Source organism: Talpa occidentalis, unplaced genomic scaffold, assembly GCF_014898055.3.
Source record: "Talpa occidentalis isolate TD23 unplaced genomic scaffold, MPIMG_talOcc4v2.1 talOcc4.2, whole genome shotgun sequence".
In the NCBI taxonomy this organism is placed as follows: domain Eukaryota; kingdom Metazoa; phylum Chordata; class Mammalia; order Eulipotyphla; family Talpidae; genus Talpa; species Talpa occidentalis.
Genome location: NW_023602073.1, coordinates 85,042,549 through 85,066,255, shown reverse-complemented (window position 1 = coordinate 85,066,255; position 23,707 = coordinate 85,042,549). Strand labels below are relative to the sequence as shown.

The 23,707-nt window shown below is 38.8% G+C and overlaps 1 protein-coding gene across 1 annotated transcript in view; it reads right to left on the bottom strand.

Moving 5' to 3' along the window:
* The window catches only part of KCNQ5 (potassium voltage-gated channel subfamily Q member 5), a 504,482-nt gene that overhangs the window by 40,475 nt on the left and 440,300 nt on the right, over positions 1-23,707 (bottom strand). The window contains 1 exon segment of the mRNA XM_054698932.1: positions 11,782-12,002. Coding sequence (XP_054554907.1) covers positions 11,782-12,002 — 221 coding nt within the window.

Genomic DNA, 23,707 nt, shown 5'->3' with positions numbered 1-23,707 from the left:
TCACAAATGAACTCAAGGGCAGTAAGGTGAAGTCACTTGTTTCATTTCACCCAACCTAGTGGAAAAACTAGGATTTGAAGTAAGTTCTGATTTATTCTAAAGCTGTGTTTCTAACCACTGTGTTGGATTAATTCAATTTTTATAAAAATTCCTTTTGGAACTCACATACTCAAGGAACTGTGAGTCTTGTCAAGTGAAAACAAAAACATGAAACTCACAAATCAACCTTTGTAGTTCCACTAGTAAATTATCTAAGTGTTTGTAATAAAATCAAGGTAAATTCATAGTCTAGCAGGACTGCTCTTATTAGAACAAACATTCAGGTAATCCCAGCAAAGCTAAGTGATTATAGCAAAAGAAAGGCCACCACATTCACATAATGTCAGACAGGATCCTCGAACAGTCAATAATTGAACTAGGTTAAATTAGAAGAGATTTATGGATTGCTTTTCCCATCCTAGATTAAGGTAAACAGTACTTCACCTTAGGTAGAAACATTCTGTAGCCATGGTAAAGTGACTTAGAAAAACTTAATCTTATCTCCAAAAAGATTAAATCTGTCTCCTTTGACTCATATTCAGACATCTGACCTCAAAGAAGTCATCATTTATAATGGTTTAATGAAGAATTACAAATCTGCTTATTCATTAATCAAATCTGCAGGGGAATTTTAGATAGACTGGCCATTTTCTTTTTCCAACTTGCAACTTTCCAGTTATACTGCCTGAAAATGCCAATGCGCTAACCTGGATACCATTTGAACTAGCTTAGTAATGGATGGCAAAGTTTAAGTGTTGCTTTCAAAAAATAATGGTACATTACTTTAACTGACATTTGCAGGCATCAGGGGAGAATAATTATGCATATAATGACAAAGGGACATGACTCAGATTTGCCATATTAATTGAGAAAGATGATAAATCATTTAGCTAACACTAAATTTAGAGCTGACTTTTACCAAGTTCCATCCATCCATCCATCCATCCATCCATCCATCCATCCATCCATCCATCCACCCACCCATCTATCCATCCATTAATGATGTGACTTATGTGAAAGAAAACATATAAGCAGCATGGTAGAACATAAAGAGCTTTTGAATATTCTCTAAGTACAATTTCAGACCTCCAACACTGGTGTTAAGACTCAGCTACATGGGCAAGTTCTTTACATATCCTGGGTCTCCATTCTGGACTGAAAAATGACTGGGTATATATCAAATGACCCAATAGAAAATACCAAGCGAATGCCTGCTATATTCTATGTGTTAACACTATTTTCCTTCTCTTTCCTTCTTAAGCTCTGGAAGTGAAGGAAACTGCAGGGAGAATACAAAATGAATCAGACACTAACTTTAATAACTAACATACTGGTTCACAGAAGCAATAGGATACTGCAAAGAATAAAAATGAAATAAGCTACAAAAGACTGGGATGGTAGGTTCTGATACTTGCATCTCCTCAGCTTATAAGGTAACCCTGTCCTCATCCCTTGCATTTGGGTTGTCCTTGTGATTTGCTTTGACCAATAGGATGCAGTGGATGTTGAATTGTGAGAATTTGAGCCTAAGTGTCAATAGAACTTGCAGGTTCTACTTCCTTTTTTTGGGGGTGGGCAGTTATTATGCATTGAACATGCTGGTGTACTTTTTAGCACATCCTAGGTCAAAATACAAGATGTCATCAGGTATAGAGCATACAGCACTGCAGAAAAAGAATTAATTGTTCAGTGCAATAAATCTCAAGCTTTGAGATTCAGTGCACAAATAATTTTTTTAAAAACTGAGATATAATTGACATATATTATGTTAAATTCAGGTATACAACATGATTTGATATGTGTACATATTGTGAAATAATTATCACAATAAATCTAGTTAATATCTATCACCAAACATAGTTCAACATTTTTCTTGTGATGAGAACTTTTAAGATCTACCATTTCAGGCCTCTCTGGCAGCCTGGGGGTTAAATCTCAGAGCTATCACTGCTGAGGCCTGAGTTCATTCCCTGGCCACATGGCACAGCAGACCTCTCCTGTGTCACTTGCTGCTCCCCTTGGCAGTATATTTCAGTAAATCCTCCTGTTCTGCTCCCCAATCTGTCTTGGGTGAATCCTCTCACCCCCAACTCCTCTGATCTAAACCCTAGTTCTTCTACTAAATAAATAAATAATAACAAAAGAAAAACCTTAAAAAATCTACCATTTCAAGAATTTTCAAATATGCAATGTGGTGTTATTAATTATAGTCACCATGCTGTATATTACATCTTCAGGAACTATTAGTTTTGTAACTGGAAATTTGTACCTTTTGACCTTCTTCATCATCCCTGACCCTACAGGTTCTATTTTTATTGTTCTTGGGAACCCATCACCACTCTGAAAACCACCATCAACCTGTTGAAGACTGACAGAATACATGGAGCAAAGGTAGGTTGGCCCAGATGAGGCCTCTTTAGCCCAGTCAGCTTACAGGCAACCCAGCAGCTCAATCATGAATGAACCAGCCAAGAACAGAACAACAGTGGGTTAAAGGCATGGTTGCCATTGGATCTGAAGGGGAGAGTTTTGCAACAGCGGATAACTGATATAAATGAAAGAAGACATGAAGTCATGACATTTTTCAACTAAAACACAAAATCATGGGAATACAGGTTCAAAATAATTTTGAAAAAGATTAGTCACCGACTGACAATATGATGTGGTACACCAATTGCTACTATATTAGATTAATGAAAGATGCGAATTCTCTCTATGTAGGAATTAAGGGTTTCCTGTGTAAATGAATCTTTGCCACTGGAGGTACAGAGATTAATTTTCCCCAGGCAATATTCTTTTGAAGTTTCTATATTTCTATATTTCAGGAGTCCAGAAACTGTTGTTATGCATGGCAATAGAGGAAAAAAGGTGACAAGAGAAGAAGAGCTGGGAAAATTTAGATTTGAAAATAAAATAAAAGGAATTTGGGACAACGTAAGTGAGTTTCATACTGCAGCTAGCAGAAGGTGAAGCCTGGGTAACTTGCCTTTTTTCTGTGTCAGTCACCGTCACAGAGAAAGGATGCTGGCCTTTACCTAACCTTTTTTTCTTTACTGAGTAGAGCATACCATGAAAGTGATTAAATATAATTTTAAAACTGTGTCATATTGGTTTCTTTTTGTGAAAATAAATGTGTCTTTGAAGAAAATAATTTGAGAGATGTGAATGAAAAATCACCATGCATCCGAAAAGTACTTCTCAAATATGGGTTCAATTCTGTGATTTGTGCAATGGCTAACTTTGTGCTTATTTTGTTCAAATTTCAGAGGTCATCTACAGGTCATATCTGAAAAGTGTGAGGTCAGAAGATAAGAGAGATGCCTTTTGTTCCCCCCAGTGCCAATCGGAACTGTAACTACAGTGGGGCTGGGATGGTAAAACTTACAGACAAATGATGAGTTCTTTGAAATGCAGTCATCATGCCTACCCTCTTTGCCCCTTTCATTGCTCAGGATAATGTCAGCCCTGAGCCACAACCCCCAAGAACTTGTTGGTTTGAATTGAAATCTGCCAGTTGAGGACTTATCTAAATTCTGTGGAGTGTACAACTACTCGCCATAATGGTCACTGGGCACATTTCTCAGGAAATTAAGGGATGCAGCTGAAAAGGGGGAAAAAAAGTGGACTCTTAAGAAAAAAGAAGCAATGCAAGCTGTTTTACTGTATCACAGAGAGATGATCTGAGGGTCTGGACAGAAAATGTGTCTCTGGCGTTCCTCAGCCAATCCTCTCCTGCCTCCTCCTTTCAGCATGAAATTGCCAGGGAGGAGAGAGGTAATGATTAAGGAAGTGTCAGAAGAATAGTTACAGAAACTCAGGTTTGGAAGAAGATTTGCTAGGGGTTGTTTGGCTTGACTTCCTTGAAGGTGCACATATTCATCTAAATTTGGTTTGAAGGTTTCCAGTGAGGGAATCCATTTCATTGAATGGAGGTTCTAATTACAAGACTGTCATGTTTTTGAGCTAAAAATTGGAATTTCACTCATGGTTCTGGTTCTGCTCTTTGAAGTAACCAGGGACATATCTTCAACCTCTCGAAGAAATTGAAGATGGGCCAGCATTCTAAAAAAAAGTGCACTGGGTTAGAGGTTACAACACTTTGGTTTTGCTACTGAATATCTGGTTTCCTGCTTCCTCATCTTCAATGCTCAATATTTTGTTAATTTTAATTTTGGAATGCTATACTAAGAATGGAATAGCCTAGATGTAATATGATCAAGGCTGAGGGCCAGACTGTGATTTTCTTCTTGAAATATAACAGTAGGACACTGGACATGAAATAGACTAGTGGTCATAAACCCAAATGCCTCTAGAGATTAAGCAGGTGTGGAAATGCTTGAAAAGGACAGGGGCTTGTGGTTAATGTTCCTGCAAAGACAACAGGGAATGGTGGAAATCTGTGACTTGAAAGGTGTAGCTAATTTTTTTTTTTTTTGTGGGACCCTCGCAGGCGGCTGGGGAACGAACCGGCGCTGTAGAGGCTGCCTCGCAGCCCAGCGCTCAACCGCTGCGCTACCAGGGGAGGCCCTGAAAGGTGTAGCTAATTTAAAAGCATTTGTGAGAGCCAGTCTCTAATATGGTTCCGAGTGATACCCACCTCCTAGGTATTTACCCCTTTGAATAATCCCTTTCCATACTATCCAGGCTCTGTCTGTACAGCACTGGCATATGGAGCCAGTGAGGGTCTATCACTTCTGAATGAAGCTTCAGTTTTGGGTAATTCCTCCCTCTTGTAGTGTGAGCTCTCCGCCAGGGATATGTCACAAGGACATTCAGGTAACCTGTAGAGTGACTGATGTGGCAAGGAAATGAGGTCTGCTAGCAAATGCTCATGTGAGTTGGGAACAGATCCGCCTCCAGGTGAGTCTTGAGATGACCTGGTGCCCAGTGAGAGCATGACTGCAATCCTCTGAGAGACTGAGCCAGATGGGCCCAGCCAAGCTGCTACTAGATTCCTGTCCATAGATGATGAGGTTGTAAGTGCTGTTGTTTCAAGTTGCTAAGTCTGGGGTAAATTGTTATGCAGCAATACATAATATAGCGTTCTAGTTCATTTTAAAGCACCATCTCTTTTTCTCTCCCCTCCCCTCCTCTCTCTCTCTTTCTCACACACACACACTCACAAACACACACACACACACACACACACACAGCTGTGCCAGTGAAACAAAAATTCAGAGCTCCAGACAACCTTGCATTTTCTCAATAAACCTAGATATGTGGAAGCTGAAAAGATTTGGTTTAAGGAGGTCAGCTGGCAACTTAGTTTCTGCTGGAAGGGAAGAGGTGGTATCCGTTCAAAGCTCTTAAGTAGGGAGCTATTTTTTCTCACTAACAGGAAGAAAAAATAATTTTCCTTATCAGTATAGGGTGACGACAACATTGGGGCAGAACCTAGAGAAATATGGACAGAAATCCTGTTCTATAAAGAAAAGAGTACTTGGATTAGAATAGAAAGCCGGGGGGGACTCCAGTTTAATCAAAACAGAAACCCACGTCCCTAGTAATTAAAAACTAGGACGAGGCATTTTACAAAAAGTATTGGAAAAGGCAACCCTCATTAAAAATACAATAACTACTTAGTAACTCAGAGTCTGTAAACAGAGGCTGAGAGGTCATGTCCCCTTCCTACCCCCAAAAGTGAAGAAGAACTTTGGAATACAGAAGTATTGGGGGAACAGGAATAGGTCACACAGGACTTGGATATATCCCTGAGTGAAGAAATGACTGAGGAATTGTTAGGGGGAAAAGGATGTCCTAAAGCTAATTCCATACAGGCTTTGTGGACTCCATCCCCACCCCAGGCCAAAGCCAAAGACACTGGGAACTCCAAATCCCATCACCACCAAAGGGAAGGTGGCTGGGACCTGAGGGTGGGGTTAAGCAGCCAGGTTTGGTATAAAGCCAGACACATGGGCTTTGGAGGGGATCCCCATTTTGGCTCTCCACCAGCTCGCAGCGTCCGGCCAGCTCTGAGAGTGCCTTTGGGTTTCCAAGTCGGCGGATCGGGTAGGACGCATTAAAGACTTTATTTCCCTATTTTCTCCCTGAGTTGTACATTTCCTTAATTCCCTTTCCCTTGTAAAGAAACCTTTTATTAACCATTTGTGTGTGCCTGTAGTGGAGTATTAATAAGTCCCTTTTAAGCGCGTGGGTGAGGACCCACAGCCAGGCAACCTGTTTTATATCGGGGCTGCCCTATAACAGAATGAATGAGGAACCTGGACAACAAAAAAAGAGACATAAGGACCCGAACCGGATAACCCCTTCAGGTAACAGTTTTTACCAATTTCTTTAGTGAAGAAACTTACAGGATATTTCAGAATCCTTCAGATACTCTCTGTAGACTTTTGCATAAAATTATGCTAGCCATTAAGGTGGTATAGAGTATAATTTATGAGGCATAGAGTATAAATTTCTAGAGTTTAGATCCAATCATTCTTAAAAACTTCTTTTGTTCTGATCATGAAAGAAAACCATCAGGTTTTGTCACAGACAGAGCTTACAGGAGTGGGCTTGCCCCTCTGTTAGAACACCCTACCAGGATGTGTACAAACAGGGTAAGTAGGAGCCCTAATAGAATAATCTTTAACAAGAATATTCTGTCAATACAATGCAGAGTCATTATCAGGCAGTTTCAGAAAGTGCCAGGAAGCATCATACATTGTGGAAAATTTGAATCAAAATCTAACTGAAGTTGGGTCATCAATATGGCAAATTAGGAAAAAATGTTAAGTGTAATGCAGTGCTTGGCATTTTGTAGGAACACCAAAAATGTCAACTGGGGAGACTGAGAAAAACATGAGGGAAGAAGATGTCATTGGGAAACAAGTGTAAAAGAGGATTACTATACGATGAAAGGCCCATGCATAAGTTAGTCAAATATAAAATGTCGGTAGAGTGTTATTTACGCTGTTTGGATGAAAGTACCCCACTGTTGGTACAGGAGACTGTTAGTTCATGATAGTTGACAAAACCATTGCATAAAATGTATCCTTTTTGTCAGTTTTCTTGGCCATCTTAAATGAATAATCTCAAGCAGAGCCTTAGGAGACCGGTAAGGCTGAGACGTGGAAGATAGAGGTTAAGAAGAGAAGGGGATTCTTATCTTCAAGAGTTGCTGAGAGTTCTGGGATCTCATGCTGTGCATTTCCACTCTTTTGCTATTTTTAGTTGAGACCCAGTTAGTCATCACTGGCCTGCGAGGGAAGGAGGAGTCCCAAATGCAAACAGCTTGCAGAGCGAGGCATCGTGGGGCTGGTGAGGAGGTGGTGAGGAAGGCACCGGTTTCCCTTGGTGGTGGTGATGGGGAACGTATGGCTGATTGTATGTGTGGAGGGATTATATTATCTAAATGCGAGTTTTAAAATTTGTCTCTAGGTTTTCTTTTACCCACTTTGTCTTTCTTTAGAAGTTTAAAGAGTTAGGACAGTCTACGCTCACTGTCTCAAGGAAATGATGAGACAAGAGAAAGGAGAAAAAGAATTTTAAATCTGGTCTTTATGTTTAAAAAACAGACACACAGAGGAAATGACACAAGACAGAATGAAACAGGGGCCCCTCAGTGTGGACTGCAGGGGAAGACTGGAGTTTTCACACAGACGCCTAAGCAGTGGGAGCCACTGGAAAAATATGGTGGTTTTCCCTGTTGCCAAAAGTTGCCACCTATGGGCAGCCTTTCCCTCTGGCACCAGTCAGGTTAAATGGTCCAATCAGGCAGGTATCAACTAGGGTGGGGAACCCTAAATGAGCTAGAAAGCAGGGCAGGAGCCATCTTGAGACTCCCAGAATCCTCTGACTTGGTACCTGGCCTCCGAAGAAGAAGCAGTGGACCTTCAAAGAAAGAAGCCGAAGAGCTTTTCAGCAAGTGACCAGGCGGCATTCCCTGCCTCCAGTCCCGCTGCTACCACCACCACCTGGAAGGAGCTCTAAAGGTTTGGGCCTGGTGTCTCAAAGAGCTGCTGTGGTTGGTATGGGCCAGAAACTCACAAAGAGCTGTATCTGATCATCCAGCACCACCTTCCAGTGCTGCTGCCTCCATTGCTGTCTGGTCCAGCATAGGTGCTTTTGTTTTCCCTCTACAGTATCCTTCAGTTACAGGCCCATTATATTATAAGTGTAACTTGGTTTTTAATTTAAAGGCAAATCTGAATTTCTATTATTCTCTCTGCTATTCATCCACTCTCCCTGAGCATGTTAATGGGCAGTGAAATGCCTAAAGAGAGAAGTAGAAGAAAAGGGTCCCAAAAATAAATGAGCAAATAGGTCTGGAATGATTGGGAATTGGCTCTCATGTTATACATTATTTTCTATGGGTGGTAAGTGGATTTTAGAAATACTTAATACCTGGAGAGGTACTATAAATACAAAAGTATAATTGAAGTCTGAATTTATCTGAGAACTACTTTATATATATTTTTTCTATAAAAAAGGAAACTTTTCCACAAGAAGAAATGTTGCGTTAAATCAGAGGTAAAGATTCTGGACAAGTGGATAAAATGAGTCAGGAGTCATGATCTCTTGCAGGTGGGAAGCAAACAGTTACTTCAACAGAACAGTAGTCAGACCTCCTGTCTCTTAGGGGTTTCAGAACTGATTGAGAAAGGCATCAACCAGTCAAAAGCAATTCCTTTCTAGCCAAACAGAACTGCACTTGTATGAATGATGTAGAAGACAGATGGCAGGAGACCTTTCCAATCTGTGATCTCGTGAAGAATAAGACTTTTGTTTCTATCCGTCTGTCCTCTGAGACAACTCAGCAGTACCTGAAAACACTGTGATGGATGGTGCTGATATTAAGAGTCTTTGAAAAATGACTTCCCTCTGGTCAAACACCCAAGTAGAATTAATTTTCAAAATTCAGAATCCAGATACTATGAATTTCATATCTAGATGTGCTCAGCCAACTGCAAAGACTTCACAACACAGAGTTGAATGCTTTTTTGAAATCCAGTTTGAAAGAGTATGAACCCATTGCTGGTAGTGCCTGGGTTTCTAGACAGTATGAATTCAGGGCTAGGGCTAAAGATAAGCTCACATACCTTGCCCCCCTCAACTTCCCCCTTCCACTTGGCCCAGGGGTGCTGTGATGTGGGTGATTAGGAGCTCTCTTATGGACTTAATTGTCCCTCTGAAGTTCATATATTGGAGTTCTCTCTCTAGTAACTCAGAATGTGACTGTATTTGGAGGCAGGGCCTTTAACAAGGCAATTAAGTTCAAATGAAGTCATTAGAGTGGACTCTAATCCAATGACTGGTATCCTTAGAAGAGGAGATCCAGACACAGATACTCATAGAAGGAAGATGATGAGCAGACACTGGAAGAATGTGGCCATTTACAAGCTAAAGAGATCATGGGCTTCCAGTTTCCAGAACTGTGAAGAAATGTCCTCTTCTTAAGTCATCCAGTCTGTGGTTCTTTCTTTTGGCAGCTGCAGAGACTAATGCAGCTCCATTTGTAATGGAAGCTGCTAAACATGATTAGAGACTTGATGCTTACACTCAATGAGACCATTTGGAGGGAAATCGGCCTAAGGGGAAGGGTTTAGTGACCCCCCTCTACCCCGTTAGGCTGAGGGATCCTAGTATGGATGGAGGGGAGAGGGCAGGGTGTGAAAGGAAGGCCTAACTTTTTTAAAATATAAAATCCTCTTTTGCTTTCTTATTACAACAACTTTATATGTTCATTTTGGATATATTATGAAATCCAGATGAACAAAACGAACAAAATATATCTGAGTCTCACCACTTTGAATCACATATTGTAAATATTTCCAGACCTTTTCTTTTAGATCAATTTACACATACACACACACACAAGACACACACATGCACACACGTGCACACACAACAGCAAAGTAGAATTTTTTGTGATCATCTTTCTATGTCAATAATTTTTAACTTGTAACATCATATCTAATGTTTGATATTACTTTGTTATGTCAATTATATCCTAGAAATGGAACTGGTGGGTGGGCTGTGTCCCAACTTTGGCATATGCAAAGACTTCAGATATATATTGCCAAATTGTCCTCTAGAAAAGATATCCATTTATAATCAGAAAATCAATTTTGAGTCACCACTTGGTACATTACATTTGCATGACATATTTAACTGGAAGCTTGTGTCTCTTGACCCTCTTTACCCACTTCACCCCCACCCTTTATATTTGTCAAGCATGGTGACTACAGTCAATAATACTGTAGCATATACTTGAGAACTGCCAAGAGAGTAAGTCCTAAAAGTGAGTTTTGTATGGTGATGGATAGTAACTAGATTGCTTGTGGGAATCATTTTGTGATGTATTCAAACATCAAATCACTATTCTGTACACCTGGAACTAATATAATGTTATATGTCAATTATATATTCCTCAATAAAAAAATGAAAAAAATAAAGTTTCAGTGTACCACAAAAATCCTGTAACTGGAAACTTTTCACTTAGCTGTTCATGGGTTTTCAGCTAACTTCTTAGGGAGAAAAATGTGGAAACCGGTGGCCATTGAAAATCCATGCCACCAGGGACTCAGAACAGAGGCAGGGTGGAGAAGAGTCCAGTCTGGTAGAGGGGGCACTTCCCACCTTAGCACAGTGACAGGTGGAGGGAAAGCCTGGTAGAATGAACATGTCCTGTGCCCAGATGGGAGCTGCAAACTCCCTTAAAAGGGGCCACAATGGGTCAACAACTAGGAGTCCACTCAGTGAGTAAGACATCCACGGGGTTGTGGAGAATGAAGAAATGTGAACAGGGGAGTCATGTTGCTCACTAGAGAGTGGGAGAGAGATCGTCAGTGATCTCTGAAAGCATCAGGAGGGACCTGTGAGCTGAGGTTCCAGAGATTTCCCAATAGAGAGCCTGAGAGCACTGTGATTATGACCCCTGGCTGTTAATTTTATCCCTTAGGCTTTCAGGGCCTGGGAAAATACAGGTTATGCTAGGGAATAAGAACAGAAGGACTGATGGGACTTTTGGAATTTTTATGTATTAATGGAAGATGCTATTTGATTTTGGTTCTTTGCCCAGTATGAGATCCCAGGGGGCATACTTAAAAGGAAAGCCAAGCTAATCTTAAATTAAAAAGAAAATATTTTATAAACATCAAAATTATGTGGCACTCAATAAAATGTGTTGGCAAGTAAACTTCTGCTACATAATAAGATAAATAAAATAGGTTAATTCCTTTTGGAAGAAGAACTTCAATTCCACTTCTCATGGATATGCACTTTCAACAGGAATCTTCCCAAGGAAGCTAAGCAGTGGTCTCTGATTTAGTGGTAGGTGGCTCAAGCATAGTGGGAAAAGAGACTAGCACCTTCTTTGTTGTCCGGAAAGGTGCTACTGCCCTGATTTGTTTCAAGACATTCACAGGCTCCTGGTCATCTTTGGGCCTCGACCTTGGCGTATCAGGCATCACCTATCCATCAGAAGGATGATCATGTTGATCTCTATATGGACCTTGTCTGAGAAATAATAATATGTTGTAGATACCAGTGAAGAATTAACATTTTGTCTGACTTCTCTGAAATGTAGATTTAGCTGCCAAAGTTGCTTCCAAAAGTAAACTTATGTTCTGTACATTTGCCCAAGGCAATGAATAAATTTCCAATAAAACAAACAAACAACTCTTCCCCTGGGGTTGTTTCCTTCTATCTTCAAATGGTTCCATGGAGAATTAATTACTTCATAATCTCACTCACTATAGCCTAGCAAATTAAAAATGGTTATGGAAAAACAGGCCTTACCGTCCATCACTGGTTTTGGCTGAGAGCTTTTGAGGCGCAGCGAGGGCCGGAAGCGGGTTCGGTCGTTGAAGCTCCAGCTCTTCTGCACTTTGGTGGGGCTGCCCTCGGCTGTGATGTCAGTGCTTGGGGACCTCCGGTCGCCTACTGAGGCTTGTCTGCTCTTAATACTCTGGCCCCTTGGGCTAGCCATGCGCACTCGCTCCTTAAAACTTAGCTTCTGACTGTGAACAACAGAGGCATGATTATTACATGTCAAACAATTTCTTCCACTACACTTGGGTAAATAATTTGATGAAACTATATATGGTCATATATTTCAACAGACAAAATGTTTTCAACAAGTAAATCATAGTGATGTATTTTCCCATATTGAAAATTTTCTTTATTTAATTTCTCTAATTGCATTCATTTCAAGTCAACCTCATTCTACAGGTATACACACCCTTCCTGGATTCATCATAGAAAGGACAGAGATCCAGTACAGTAGATGATACACAATTACACTGGAAATAACCAAGATCTGGTTTGGTATTCAATTTTGAAGCTGATTAACCTTAACCTCAACTTTTGAGATTTATAAAAAGTTACTTTTTATTTGGGAGCATGTCTCTTTGTAATTCCTTAACATTTCTACAGGAAAACAGGGATGACAGTTACAGATATATCTACATTCTGCATGCAGTTTATAATCCAGGCAAGATTATGATATCCATAAATTCATGCAATCTCACAGGAGTTGATAGCACTGCATACATAACATTAAAGACACAACACTTAATACCACATTTCTTTTATGCTTACATTCATTCTTTTGAGACAAGAAACACACAAGATAGAACAGCCTCTACGTATAATAAATGTGATGACTGATTAATGGGATGAGATATTATGCTCACTAACACAATTTCCTGCTATAAAACAGGTTATTGATTTGCTGTGGCAGCTACTGGTAAATTATATTTATTCAGACATTCATTTCTCAGATGCCAGCTAGGATTGAACTGTGGATTGATAAAGGAAGTATTAACCACAACAAAATCTAAAGAGCCTCCCCATACTTTCCTAATTCTGAGATGTATGAGGTGGTGGGAGGGGCAGGTAGGAAGAAGAGAAACTTGGGGTTTGGCATTCTCAGCTCTGTCATAGAGACAAAAGCAGCAATAGAGCCAAGTGATTTTTGTGGGAATCAAATGAACCATAAGAAGCTTTTGTACCCATTTGTTTGTTTTCTTGTTTCATTTATAAACCACAGTGTTATTCATCAGAAAGTGACACTGTTATTGAATGAGAGACCCAGGATGCTTCATGACCTAGGGAACTGAGGGGTAAATGGCCTAGGGGAGCCCCTGCGAGCAGCTACTCTGAGATGCTGCAACCTGTAGCCTTTGGGGGTGTGAGGGTGTGTTCTCAGGGACAAGGATTTTTTGAGGCAGGGCGAAGGCCTTGTCTTTTCCACTTACCGCATTGTCCACTGTCCCCAACTGCAGCATGCCAACAGCAAATGTGTTTAGTGGATATGTGTTTTGTAGCTAACAAGAGACAGTAACATTTATTTTTCCATGCTTAGTTGCTTAACAAATGATGTTCTAAAAAGACATCACATTTTATGTGTGTTTATATGAAAACAAATCTGATAATGAACTATGGTGATCAGAAAGTCATGGTAACAGTAAACAAATTGATCATGCAACTGACAGTTCCCCTCTGAAATGCAGACATAGCTAAATACAGCATGGCTAGCTGAAGGCACATGCAAAGAACAGGCTGGGCAGTTTTGTGATGGGGTCAGGTGGGTTCAAAACTTCTTTAAAACAATCCCGTAAGTTGAAGGATTCCTCTGTACCTGGCAAAAATGTGTTTAAATGGTAGATTACATTAAATGTCAGCAACAATAGCATCATAAAACTGCATCTTCTTATTTTCAGGCTAGTTTTCCATGTCATCCAAAGCCTCCAAATTATTTAAACAAATCTTCAAAGGGGTAGTACTCAAAATGTCTACTTTTCTTTAATAGCAAAAATTTCAATTCTTTTTCAGGTCAACTCATCTGTTTCATCATTTAAATTTATGATGATCTGGTTCAGGAGCATATGCTCACCGTTGCTCTTTTCTTTAGATTCATGAATGGCTAAAGTCACTATAGCTGCCATCACAAGTGTCCTCACTCTATTTAATCTATTACCTTTTCTGCAACTAACAGATGTTAATTATTACAGAAGATTGGGTTTAGTTAATATAATACTGCTTTCTCAAACTTTCAAGACATATCACTTTCCTATGACAATTAAATGAAGAAGAATGATTAAAAACATCATGAAACCATTTAATGTCAAATTAGTTTCTCTTTTTAAAAATTTCAATTACTGAATCAGTAAAAAATATCTAAAATAAGTTTCAGTATCAAAAATACCATGGTTTATTTATAATAACAAAATATTTAAAAATTGGTCCTATGAAAATATTAAAAAAAATTACCTTATGAAATATTTTGATGTTATCTCTCTAAGAATTAAAGGGAAGTGAACATAATTTGAATCTTGGTATCATTTAAAGCACTTAATGTACCGGAGTTCTAGGTTCCATTGTCCTTTTAAACTATTAATTTCTGCCAATGGCTAGTATTAAAATAATTCTCAATTACTCTTGTAAAGTGAAACTCAACATATTACATGGTAAATTAGAAAAACAATGTAATTTTTTCATCTTCTTTTGAGATAATTGTATTAAAGTTAAGACTAAGATCCTAATCCAGAACTTTTTAACCAGACAGAATTTTCCTTTCCAAGGCAAATACTTATTTTTGTGACCTCTTACAAAATCTCATTTTTATTAGTTTTCTTACTGCATTTCCCCTTTAAAAATCAACAGCATATCTTGATTAGATGACTATTAAACTGATTAACTGATTAGGTGGTTGTTACTGAAAACACACATTGATTAAAAATATAGGCTCTTCACTGGCCCACTGACATTTTCATTATTTTCTTGCTTTTTAGTGACATCTATAAACATTATCTTTGAGGAAGATTTATATATGTGTTTTTAGGAAGAATCCCAAGAGACCAACAAATAGGTCTCTCTTTGGAGAAAGTAACCAAAAGGTCGCTGTGGTCATTGATTGCAGCATCTTTCTCAGTCTGCAGCCCCACATCGCCAGCTGAGAACCATACTCAGGGGAGCCTCCCACAACCGGCTCAGTGAGGGAATTCTCCCCTGTACAAGTTGACCCAGCATGCAGCCTACTATTGCATGTTCTCTGCCAGGGAACTGTGTGACACCATCATAACCCCACAGTAATCCTCTCGGACTTAGGATGCGGTAGTTTTTGTTATACTTAATTAGGGTTTTAGCCTTTCATAGGATAAGCTTGCTCCAAATTCTCGCCCCAGGCACAATATGGCAAGTGAGCCAGAACAATCCAGCGCGTGCAGCAGCTCAGCGGTTGCGTCACCACAAGGAGGCGCCAAGGGGCTGACTGCCAGTACTGCGCGGGACCCTGCCTATTTATTTGTCTCTGGGGAAGTCAGTATCAAAGCAGGCAACAGGCAACAAAGAAAATTTACAAGCGGGTTGAAAACCTCATTCAAGAAGTCCTTAGGAAGAGAGTGAGTCCTGAGTAGGGCTCAGATAGGGCGGCGGTATGGCCTGGTCATGCACCTGAGGTTAGTTGGCATTCTCAAATTTCATGTCAATAGCCGGGATGCTGGGTACCTCTGCTTCCGTGAGGTGTACATTCTGAAGAGCTTCTGCTTATTACTACAGACCTTACTAGGAGTGAGGGAAATAGAGCAGCACATTACTAAGCATTTCACCACTAGGAAAGTGCTTAGGGATTTTTCTTTTTTTGAAAAACAAAGCCATTTGACTATTGTTTTCATACAGAAGTACACAGACTGTTTAAACACTAAGCGCTATTTTAGTCGTGCTGCTCAAAATATACCCAGTGCTGTTAATGGTTAAGTTGAAATAATTCGATTTGAAATAGGCATTATAAATAATGGTAGTCTATGTGTTAGCATCTGTTTTATAGGAAAATAAGGAAATAAGTATTTTAGAATATAGCAACCCTTTTTTGCGAGGCTGCCCGCAGCCTCTGCAGCGCCAGTTCGATCCCTGGCCACCAGCTAGGGTCCCACCAAAAAAAAAAAAAAAAAAGAAAAGAAAAAAAGAATATAGCAACCCTTTTAATAAATAGCAATGTAATATAAATGGTTGTGGAATAAAGTCTTTCAGAACTTTAAAATATTTATAGGAATCAATTAAATTTAACTATTGCAACTAAAAAAACAAGTTCTTGATTTGTATGAAAATCTGCAATTATAGTTAATATAGGTAACCAATTGCCAGAATACATTTTCAAAAAGACAGAAGACATGACTTTAGGTTGCCAGTTTTACAAAAAATATTTTTTATTTTAAGTCTTATGATGTATTTTTAAAAGACTAAATCCTTTCCCCCATCAATAAATGTGAACAGAAGGAGAGACTATTTTGAAAAGATTGTTTCTGAAACATTTTAACATTTTGCCAATAAGAACACACATTGCTGAAAAAAACTATCTAGTCTCACTGAATTTAGTTTAGCAACACATGCAGATCATTCATTGCACAGAGAAGAAAGTAAATGCAAATAACAGGAAATTAATGCAGAAGAAATGTAAGAATGCAGTCTTTTCTGTCAGTGTTCTAGAGTGCTCTCTCACATGTCTCCTCAGAACCCAATAAAGTCAACCACGTGGGGCAGTTCAGACAAAGCCCTCAGTGGATCACAGCACAAGATTGTAATGTAATAAGATAATTTCCTTTATGCTTTAACTTTTAAGACATGCATCTTTATAACAGCCTCACAAATACCTGTTCAAGCAACTTTAGATTGACTAGTAAGAAATATGACAGGTTTCTATTAATTCCTTATAAATTTAGATTCTGGCAGCTTAACTGTGAAGCAGGTATTGAGTCAGGGTGACAGTGAGATTTACTGATAATCCCCAAACCTGTGATGGTTTGGTTAATTCTTGTAGCAATAAAAATGTATCAGGTAGGAAGAAGTAAAAGCCTCTTGTACAAGTGTGATGAGTTGAGTCACAAGTGATTTGATGGCTAACTGACCTTGTCAAGGAGGAAGGGAGGTGGATGTAAGAGCTCAGGATGAGAATACTGCCTTAATCTAGATAGATGGGTGTATAGGTAAATTTTGAAAGTGACAATTTATACCAATAGAGAAAAACTGTCTAGTTTAAAAAATGAGTTGGAAAAATTGCTTAATGGGATGATTTTAGAATAAAATCAATAAACACATTTGCCACCACAAATTAAACTAACATTGTTTTAGAGGGAAGACAGAAAAAAACAAATGACTGACTAAATGATGCTAAAGAAGTAGTATTTGTAGCCTAAGTAGAGGAAGAACACAGCAGGTTCAGTTGAGACCAACAGTAATTTGTACCTGACCCTGCACCAAAAAGAGTCAAAGAAATATTATTCTCACTTTTGTTCAGCTGAGCTCTTCATGAAACTGAGGGTTTGTCTTTTTAAAGAAAACTTTTAGATCTGTCACAGACAATACAATACCATCTTGGATCTGGATGTCTCCCTTTGTGGCCTAAGATATCACAGTTGAATTTTGTTTAAACATAGCCCCAACCTTGTAGTAGAAAGACACAATCTTCTCTTTTTAATAAGAATATTCCAGACTAGGGAAGCCAGATAATTAAGAGTGCATATGAAGGTGTGACATCTGACTCATTCTGCAGAGAGAAAAGCCCCTCTGGAGCTGGCATGGTTTACAGTGGTGGGCCTCTCCTTGAGGAGAGAGGGATCACTACTGTATCGAACTCATGTATACCTGGATTACTTCCAGTTCTTAACACAATGAAAAATCATTAAGAAGGGCTTAGGAGAATCCAGGCTTTAAAATACCTGGGAGATAACAGGTATTTTGACTCAAGTTTATCTATTCTGTTTATCTGAATCACTACCAATAACCCAATAGTCCTACACAGTAAAGGACTCTCACATGAGAGGAGTTAATTAGTCCATTTGAAATTGGGTCAAATATTAACCAGCAATATTCTGGACCTAGATCTGCTCTTCTCCAAGGGAGAACACTCATTTAAATGTGTTTCCTTTGGGCAGATTTTGCTGGTGTAAGGACAAATTTGTTATTTCCTCAGATGGTTCTATTGTTATTACAACAGTCTCCCTGCATTCATTATGTGGTATTATAACTTCCAATGACTGTGGACACAGTAAGGTAAAAATTAAGACAATATTAAAATGGGAGCTTCTGCTTATTTCCCTCATATTGTGGAATATTTTAAATTTTCTCTCCTTTTATATTTCACATCTTTCCCATTTTTATTGATGTTTGAATTTTCTTTATACAAACTACTTGAGCTCAAGAGCATTTTATTACTCTATCCAAGAATTACTCATTAAGGACATTTTTTGTTATAGTTTCACACAGGATGATGTCATCTATTGTTGAAGGATAGAAGACCTGAATGGGTGAAGTATGAAGATTTAATTCATGAAGTCAAGAATACCTTAAAGCAATGCACGATGTGTCTCAAGGTGGACATTTGACCAGAGAGAAGCAAGAAATCTCTGTGTGATTCTTTAAATCAACAACATAGCTCAGTGCTTCTGTATATATTCAAATGAATTATCTTTGTAAACCACAGTCACAAACAGACAGAATGAATTTTAATGTTTTACATGTATGTATGTGAATATCATGAAATTTAAAACATTTGTTGGGTTGTCTTTTTGAATCTTAATAGCTGGCTGGGAGGTTCATTTGGGGATTAAGGAGCAATATTTATACTTCTGTCTTTACTTTCTGCCTTGCTAACATTTGGAAAATGTAATCTCATTGTGTCATCCCAAAGGAACCCCTCACTCAGGACTTCCACAGAGGTAACACTTCTGCAAGCACTGCCACATGATTTACAAACCCTCCTTCAGGTGTTCTTCTCCCTCTGCCTGTTTAGGATCATGAAACAGTAACAGGTGATTTTATTCTCATGTAGCTACAAAATTTGTGACAAAGATGGTCTCTTTGTTAGAGACAACTCACTCTTTGAGATAATTTGTAAATAGATCACTTCTGAGCCAAAGAAAGCTTTTAAATATCATCAAAGGGACTAAAACAGCTTATAATAGTCACAATTTATTTCATGTAACTTTTTCAAAGTAGAGTCACAAGAGAAGGATGGTGGGGTTCGCATGAATTCTAGACAAAGGAGGGCTAGAGGGTCAGAATCAGTCAGATCGACTGAGTTTCTATGCAAAGAATGTTCTAATGACCAGAACCTCTCTTTGGGCAGAAATATCTCTAAAGAAAGCAACTCTTCAGTCTACTGAAACTATTCCTATCCAGGAATATCCAATGCCCTTTGCTCTAACTCTCTCTATACCAAATAGGAGAAGCATTTCAATGTCACTTCCTGGGAGAAGTGACCCTGAAGGAGTGCTAGATGTTGCGTCCCTACCCCATCTTATGTCCCATCTTAAATGAATGCATTTATGTTTCTGTTTGTGAATCCTTTACAGTGGTAATTGATATAAAGTAGAAATGGATGACCTGTAGCCTGATCACCCCAAATGAACTTCCAAAGTTAGTTTCAGTATGTAATAAAAACATATGATTGATGTCAGTTCAAGAGTACAAAGTTAAGGGAACAATCTTGGGACCCACACTGGCCTTCACTCAGGGGCCAGTTCTGGGCAGGATTTTACTCCCAAACCAGACCCTTACTGACACTCCCTGACAGAGATCAAGTGTTTTCTTTCAACTCTTATCCCCTCTGGTTCTAACTCTGCTATTTAATCAGATAAAGCATTTCCTTCTGAGGCATGAAAGAATGACTGTAAATTATTTGGTAACATTTCTGGGAGATTAACTTCTTCCTAAAGGATGGAGGGGACTCTTGTTTTGAAAGTAAACCTGGTGCTCAGTGAACTGGAGATGTCACAGAGCACTTGTTCCTTTCTGTACACAGTGTTTCTTATGAGACACAATTTCTTACTCTAAGAGAAGGACCTTAATGAATGGGAGCAGAAGTAATTCTTCCAAGGATTTTAATACTTGGGTAAGACTTCTGTAGGATAAATGGTAGCAAGGAATAACCAAAGGCCGTAATTATTATTCATTTCCCCTATACCTCCAGAATGTTCCATGCCTTGCAGATTGTAAAAAGCAGTGAGTCAGAGGAAGACACTTTGCTTCCATGGGGTGTGGGGAATCAATAAAACAGCAACCTTTGCAGGCATCCTGTGAAAGGTCACTTTTAATCATCTTGAATTTGTTGATCGATTTTACTCACATGAGACACATTTAAAACATCTGTTAGGCACCAGATTTATAAACAAACATGTAGCAGAAGAGAAATCACAAACCTGCTTGATGTTTCCCCTTGTTCTTTCCTTCAGGTGCGTGCAGACAGAAGAGAAATGATGATAACTGGTGAATACATTTACAGTACTTGATAATGACCAAACTGAAGATAAGGTAATCAAGTACCTTAAATAATCCTTTTCCAGCAAGATCCATAGAAGCAATCCTCCTTATAATAAATGTGCCCAACTTTCTAACACATGTTCTTTGTGGAACAGACCTGACATAGCACAACATTTACTTAGCAAAACCATTACTGCTGACAGGTAACAGGAAACTATGGACCCTTCATTAGCCAAAGTTACCTAGTAGTAAAAGAAACTGGTTCTGATCTAATCACTATCAACAAAGACTGAGAATGGCACTGGCTACATAGTAGCTATAATCTTTGTGCTTTAGGCAGACCTCTGGATTTCTTAATCTTGATTCATTCATGACTGTGGTTTTGTATTTTAATCAATTGTGGAGGCAGATTTGGTTTTCACATGGTATAAAGTCTGAATGACTTTGAAGTAAATTAGGCATGCAGAAAATCTATCAGAACTATTTGAGCCTGGTGTTGTGTGGTATTTTTTATAATCCATTTTAGCGAATTCAGGTCTGTGCAACATCATGTTGGATCCCTACTCCTTGAAAATGAGCGGGATGTCTTCAGACAAGCACCTTAATTTCTTGTGGACCTTGATTTTCTTATTAATAAATTAAAGGTATTAGATAGATAATCTCAGTTCTGACATTGCAAACTACCCATGGCAAGCTCAGAGTTTGAAAATTTGCCATAGCTTATAAAATATCTGACTTATTCCCTAAAATAGCACATTTACCTATGTTTTACTCTTTGCATATCCTTCAGTCCCTTTAAGAAAATCAAGAAACATATGTGCTTCTATAAATCCTTTTGCTATTAAAACAAATTAAATGGCAACTTCTAAGACCTCTAAAGTGTTTGTAACAGACAAACCAAACCAGAAAGGAGCAAGTAAGAACCCGCTGGGTTGTATCCCTGCTAGTTTCGAGCAAGTAAGGCAAGCATCCCCCTCATGCTGTCCCTCTCTCTCCCACATTGTTTCTCACACTTAGCTCTCCCACCCTACTCTCAGGGATGAGGTTGTGGACTCACAGCATCCCATTGTGTCTCTAAAGAGATATTGGCTGGTGATTTTCAATGACAATTATTGATGCTGTTGATGATGCTGTTGATGATGCTGTTGATCTCTCCCCTGATCATCTATTTGAAACTGCAGTCCCTAATGCTCCCTAAATCCCCTTACCTACTTAGCTTTTCTCCTTAGCATTTATTACAATCTAATCTATTATAAATCTATTATGTATTTATTTTTATTGTCTTTACCCAGTATCTCTTAAGTATGTACTTCCTGTGGGCTGAGACTCTAACATATTTGTTTTCCCTCCAACTGTTCTGTTTCTAGTGCATGGAACCGTGCCATGCACATTATAGATGCTCAATGAATACTTGTTGAATGCATGCATAAAATGAATGAATGAATGATCTCATCTCTCAGAAGTTCTGATACTCTGAAAGTTATAGGGAAATACATGATGTAAATAAAAAATGTTTCTTAATGCATTACTCTCCATTCAGTAAGCCAGTTAGTTATAAATATAAAAATATCCTTCTAAGTCACTGTAAATTATTCTCTTCACAAAAATGCAAAACTGTTTAAAGCTGGCTTGCTTTCTAAAACAAAGGTTTTGAACTTGGCTTTAGGGAGTCTGTGAACAAATTAAAATTGTAGGCAAAGGTTAGATTTTTTTTGTGCACTGAATGTTTTTCTTTTTTTTGGAATGAGTCCACAATTACAATCACATTCTCACTGTTTTAACAAAGAATAAAAATAACCACAACAAGAAAGATTACAAACCACTGCAATTTGGAACAATGAGATATCCATGAAGGGAGAAATGTTAGGACATTCAGATTCCCCTGAACTTTGCTAGTTACTGCTGTGTCATTCTAGACAAATACCTGTTCTTCAGTAAATGAGGCTGCGAAGCAGAGGTTAATGAGGTGCAGGGAAAGGAGAGTAAGGGGGGGTGGCTGATAACCACAGGGGACCAGGATGCAAGTAGGTGTTTGTGTAAATTCCCCACCACCACCATCTCCCAATTTTAAACAGGGAAATATTAAAGGAAAAGAGAGAAATTTTTTGAATAAAAAAACAGTTCATGCACTAGGGAGAATTTGACTTATTAAACAGTTTTTCAGGTTTCAGAATGACCTGCTTCTGTCACTTCAGAAACCTCTTTTGGTTTTTCAACTTAGTCATCCCTAATACACACACACACACACACACACACACACACACACACTTAGTCTTCCCTATGTAATATATACATAGGGAACTTTCATAAGCACAAGAAGTGCAATTTCTGTATAATTCTCATTTCTCATTCCCACATAGTATAGATGGCAAAAGAGTTATGTCCCTTTTTTAATACTCTATCAAGTTCTTATTCACAGTAAGAAACATTCAACTAAATTTTAAGATGTACATGAAAGGAGGATTATCATCCCATGTTCATGCAACAGCTTCTCGGCTTCTATCCTTGCTAAGATGCTGTCCCCTTAAAAATTCTGGGGCTCTATGATTATCTCTGTCATAGGTGATAAGGTATCTTCTAGGATACATGTCCCAGAGGAGTTACCTTGCTCAGCTCTTGTTCTTCATTTTGTGACTGGGAAAACAGGCACAAGACAGCAAGATTCTACCCATTCACGATGAACCTGCTGTTCCCTGGCCACTGCATTTTAGTATCATAGCCTTCCTTGGCAGCTGTAATTCCAGGGAACAGTCATGGAGATGTGCCCACCTTCTCCTCCACATGAGCTAGAGGTTTCTCTGACTTTGTCAAGTTAGGTATCTTGAATCTTGGGAAGCTACAAGGATGGTGGTTTTGTTGGGCTCTAAGAGGGAACAGCAGGCACTTAAAAAATACTAATCAGATAAGCCACATTTGAACAGCCTGTGGAACTGACTGTTGTAATCAATGCTGGTGACTCACAGTAAACCTTTTTCTGGTCTTATTTACTTTGGTTGTTTCGCTGAGGATTTCTTTAATTAGATAGTGATTGATTTAATATGTGTTGTTCAATTTAATATGAATTGGCGTCCATGATTCTGGGACTAAGGAATTTTTTTTTAAATTAAAGCTCATTGTGGCAATCATCAGGACTGTTCAAAACTTTTCAAGTTCAGGCCTCCCCTGGTGGTGCAGTGGTTGAGCGCTGGGTTGTGAGGCTGCCCACAGCCTCTGCAGCACCAGCTTGATCCCCGGCCACCGGTGAGGGTCCCACAAAAAAAAAAAAAAAAAAAAACTTTTCAAGTTCTCCTTTCTTTCCAGGCATGTGATGGAACTACATTTCCCCATCCTCACTGAGCCACGGCATGAACAGGTGATTTGCTTTGGTCAATGAAATGTGAACAGAAGTAATAGTACCATGAAATTTTGGAAGCTGATTCCAAATTTTAATTTGATTGTTCCCATCATCTCATTGTAAACCATAATC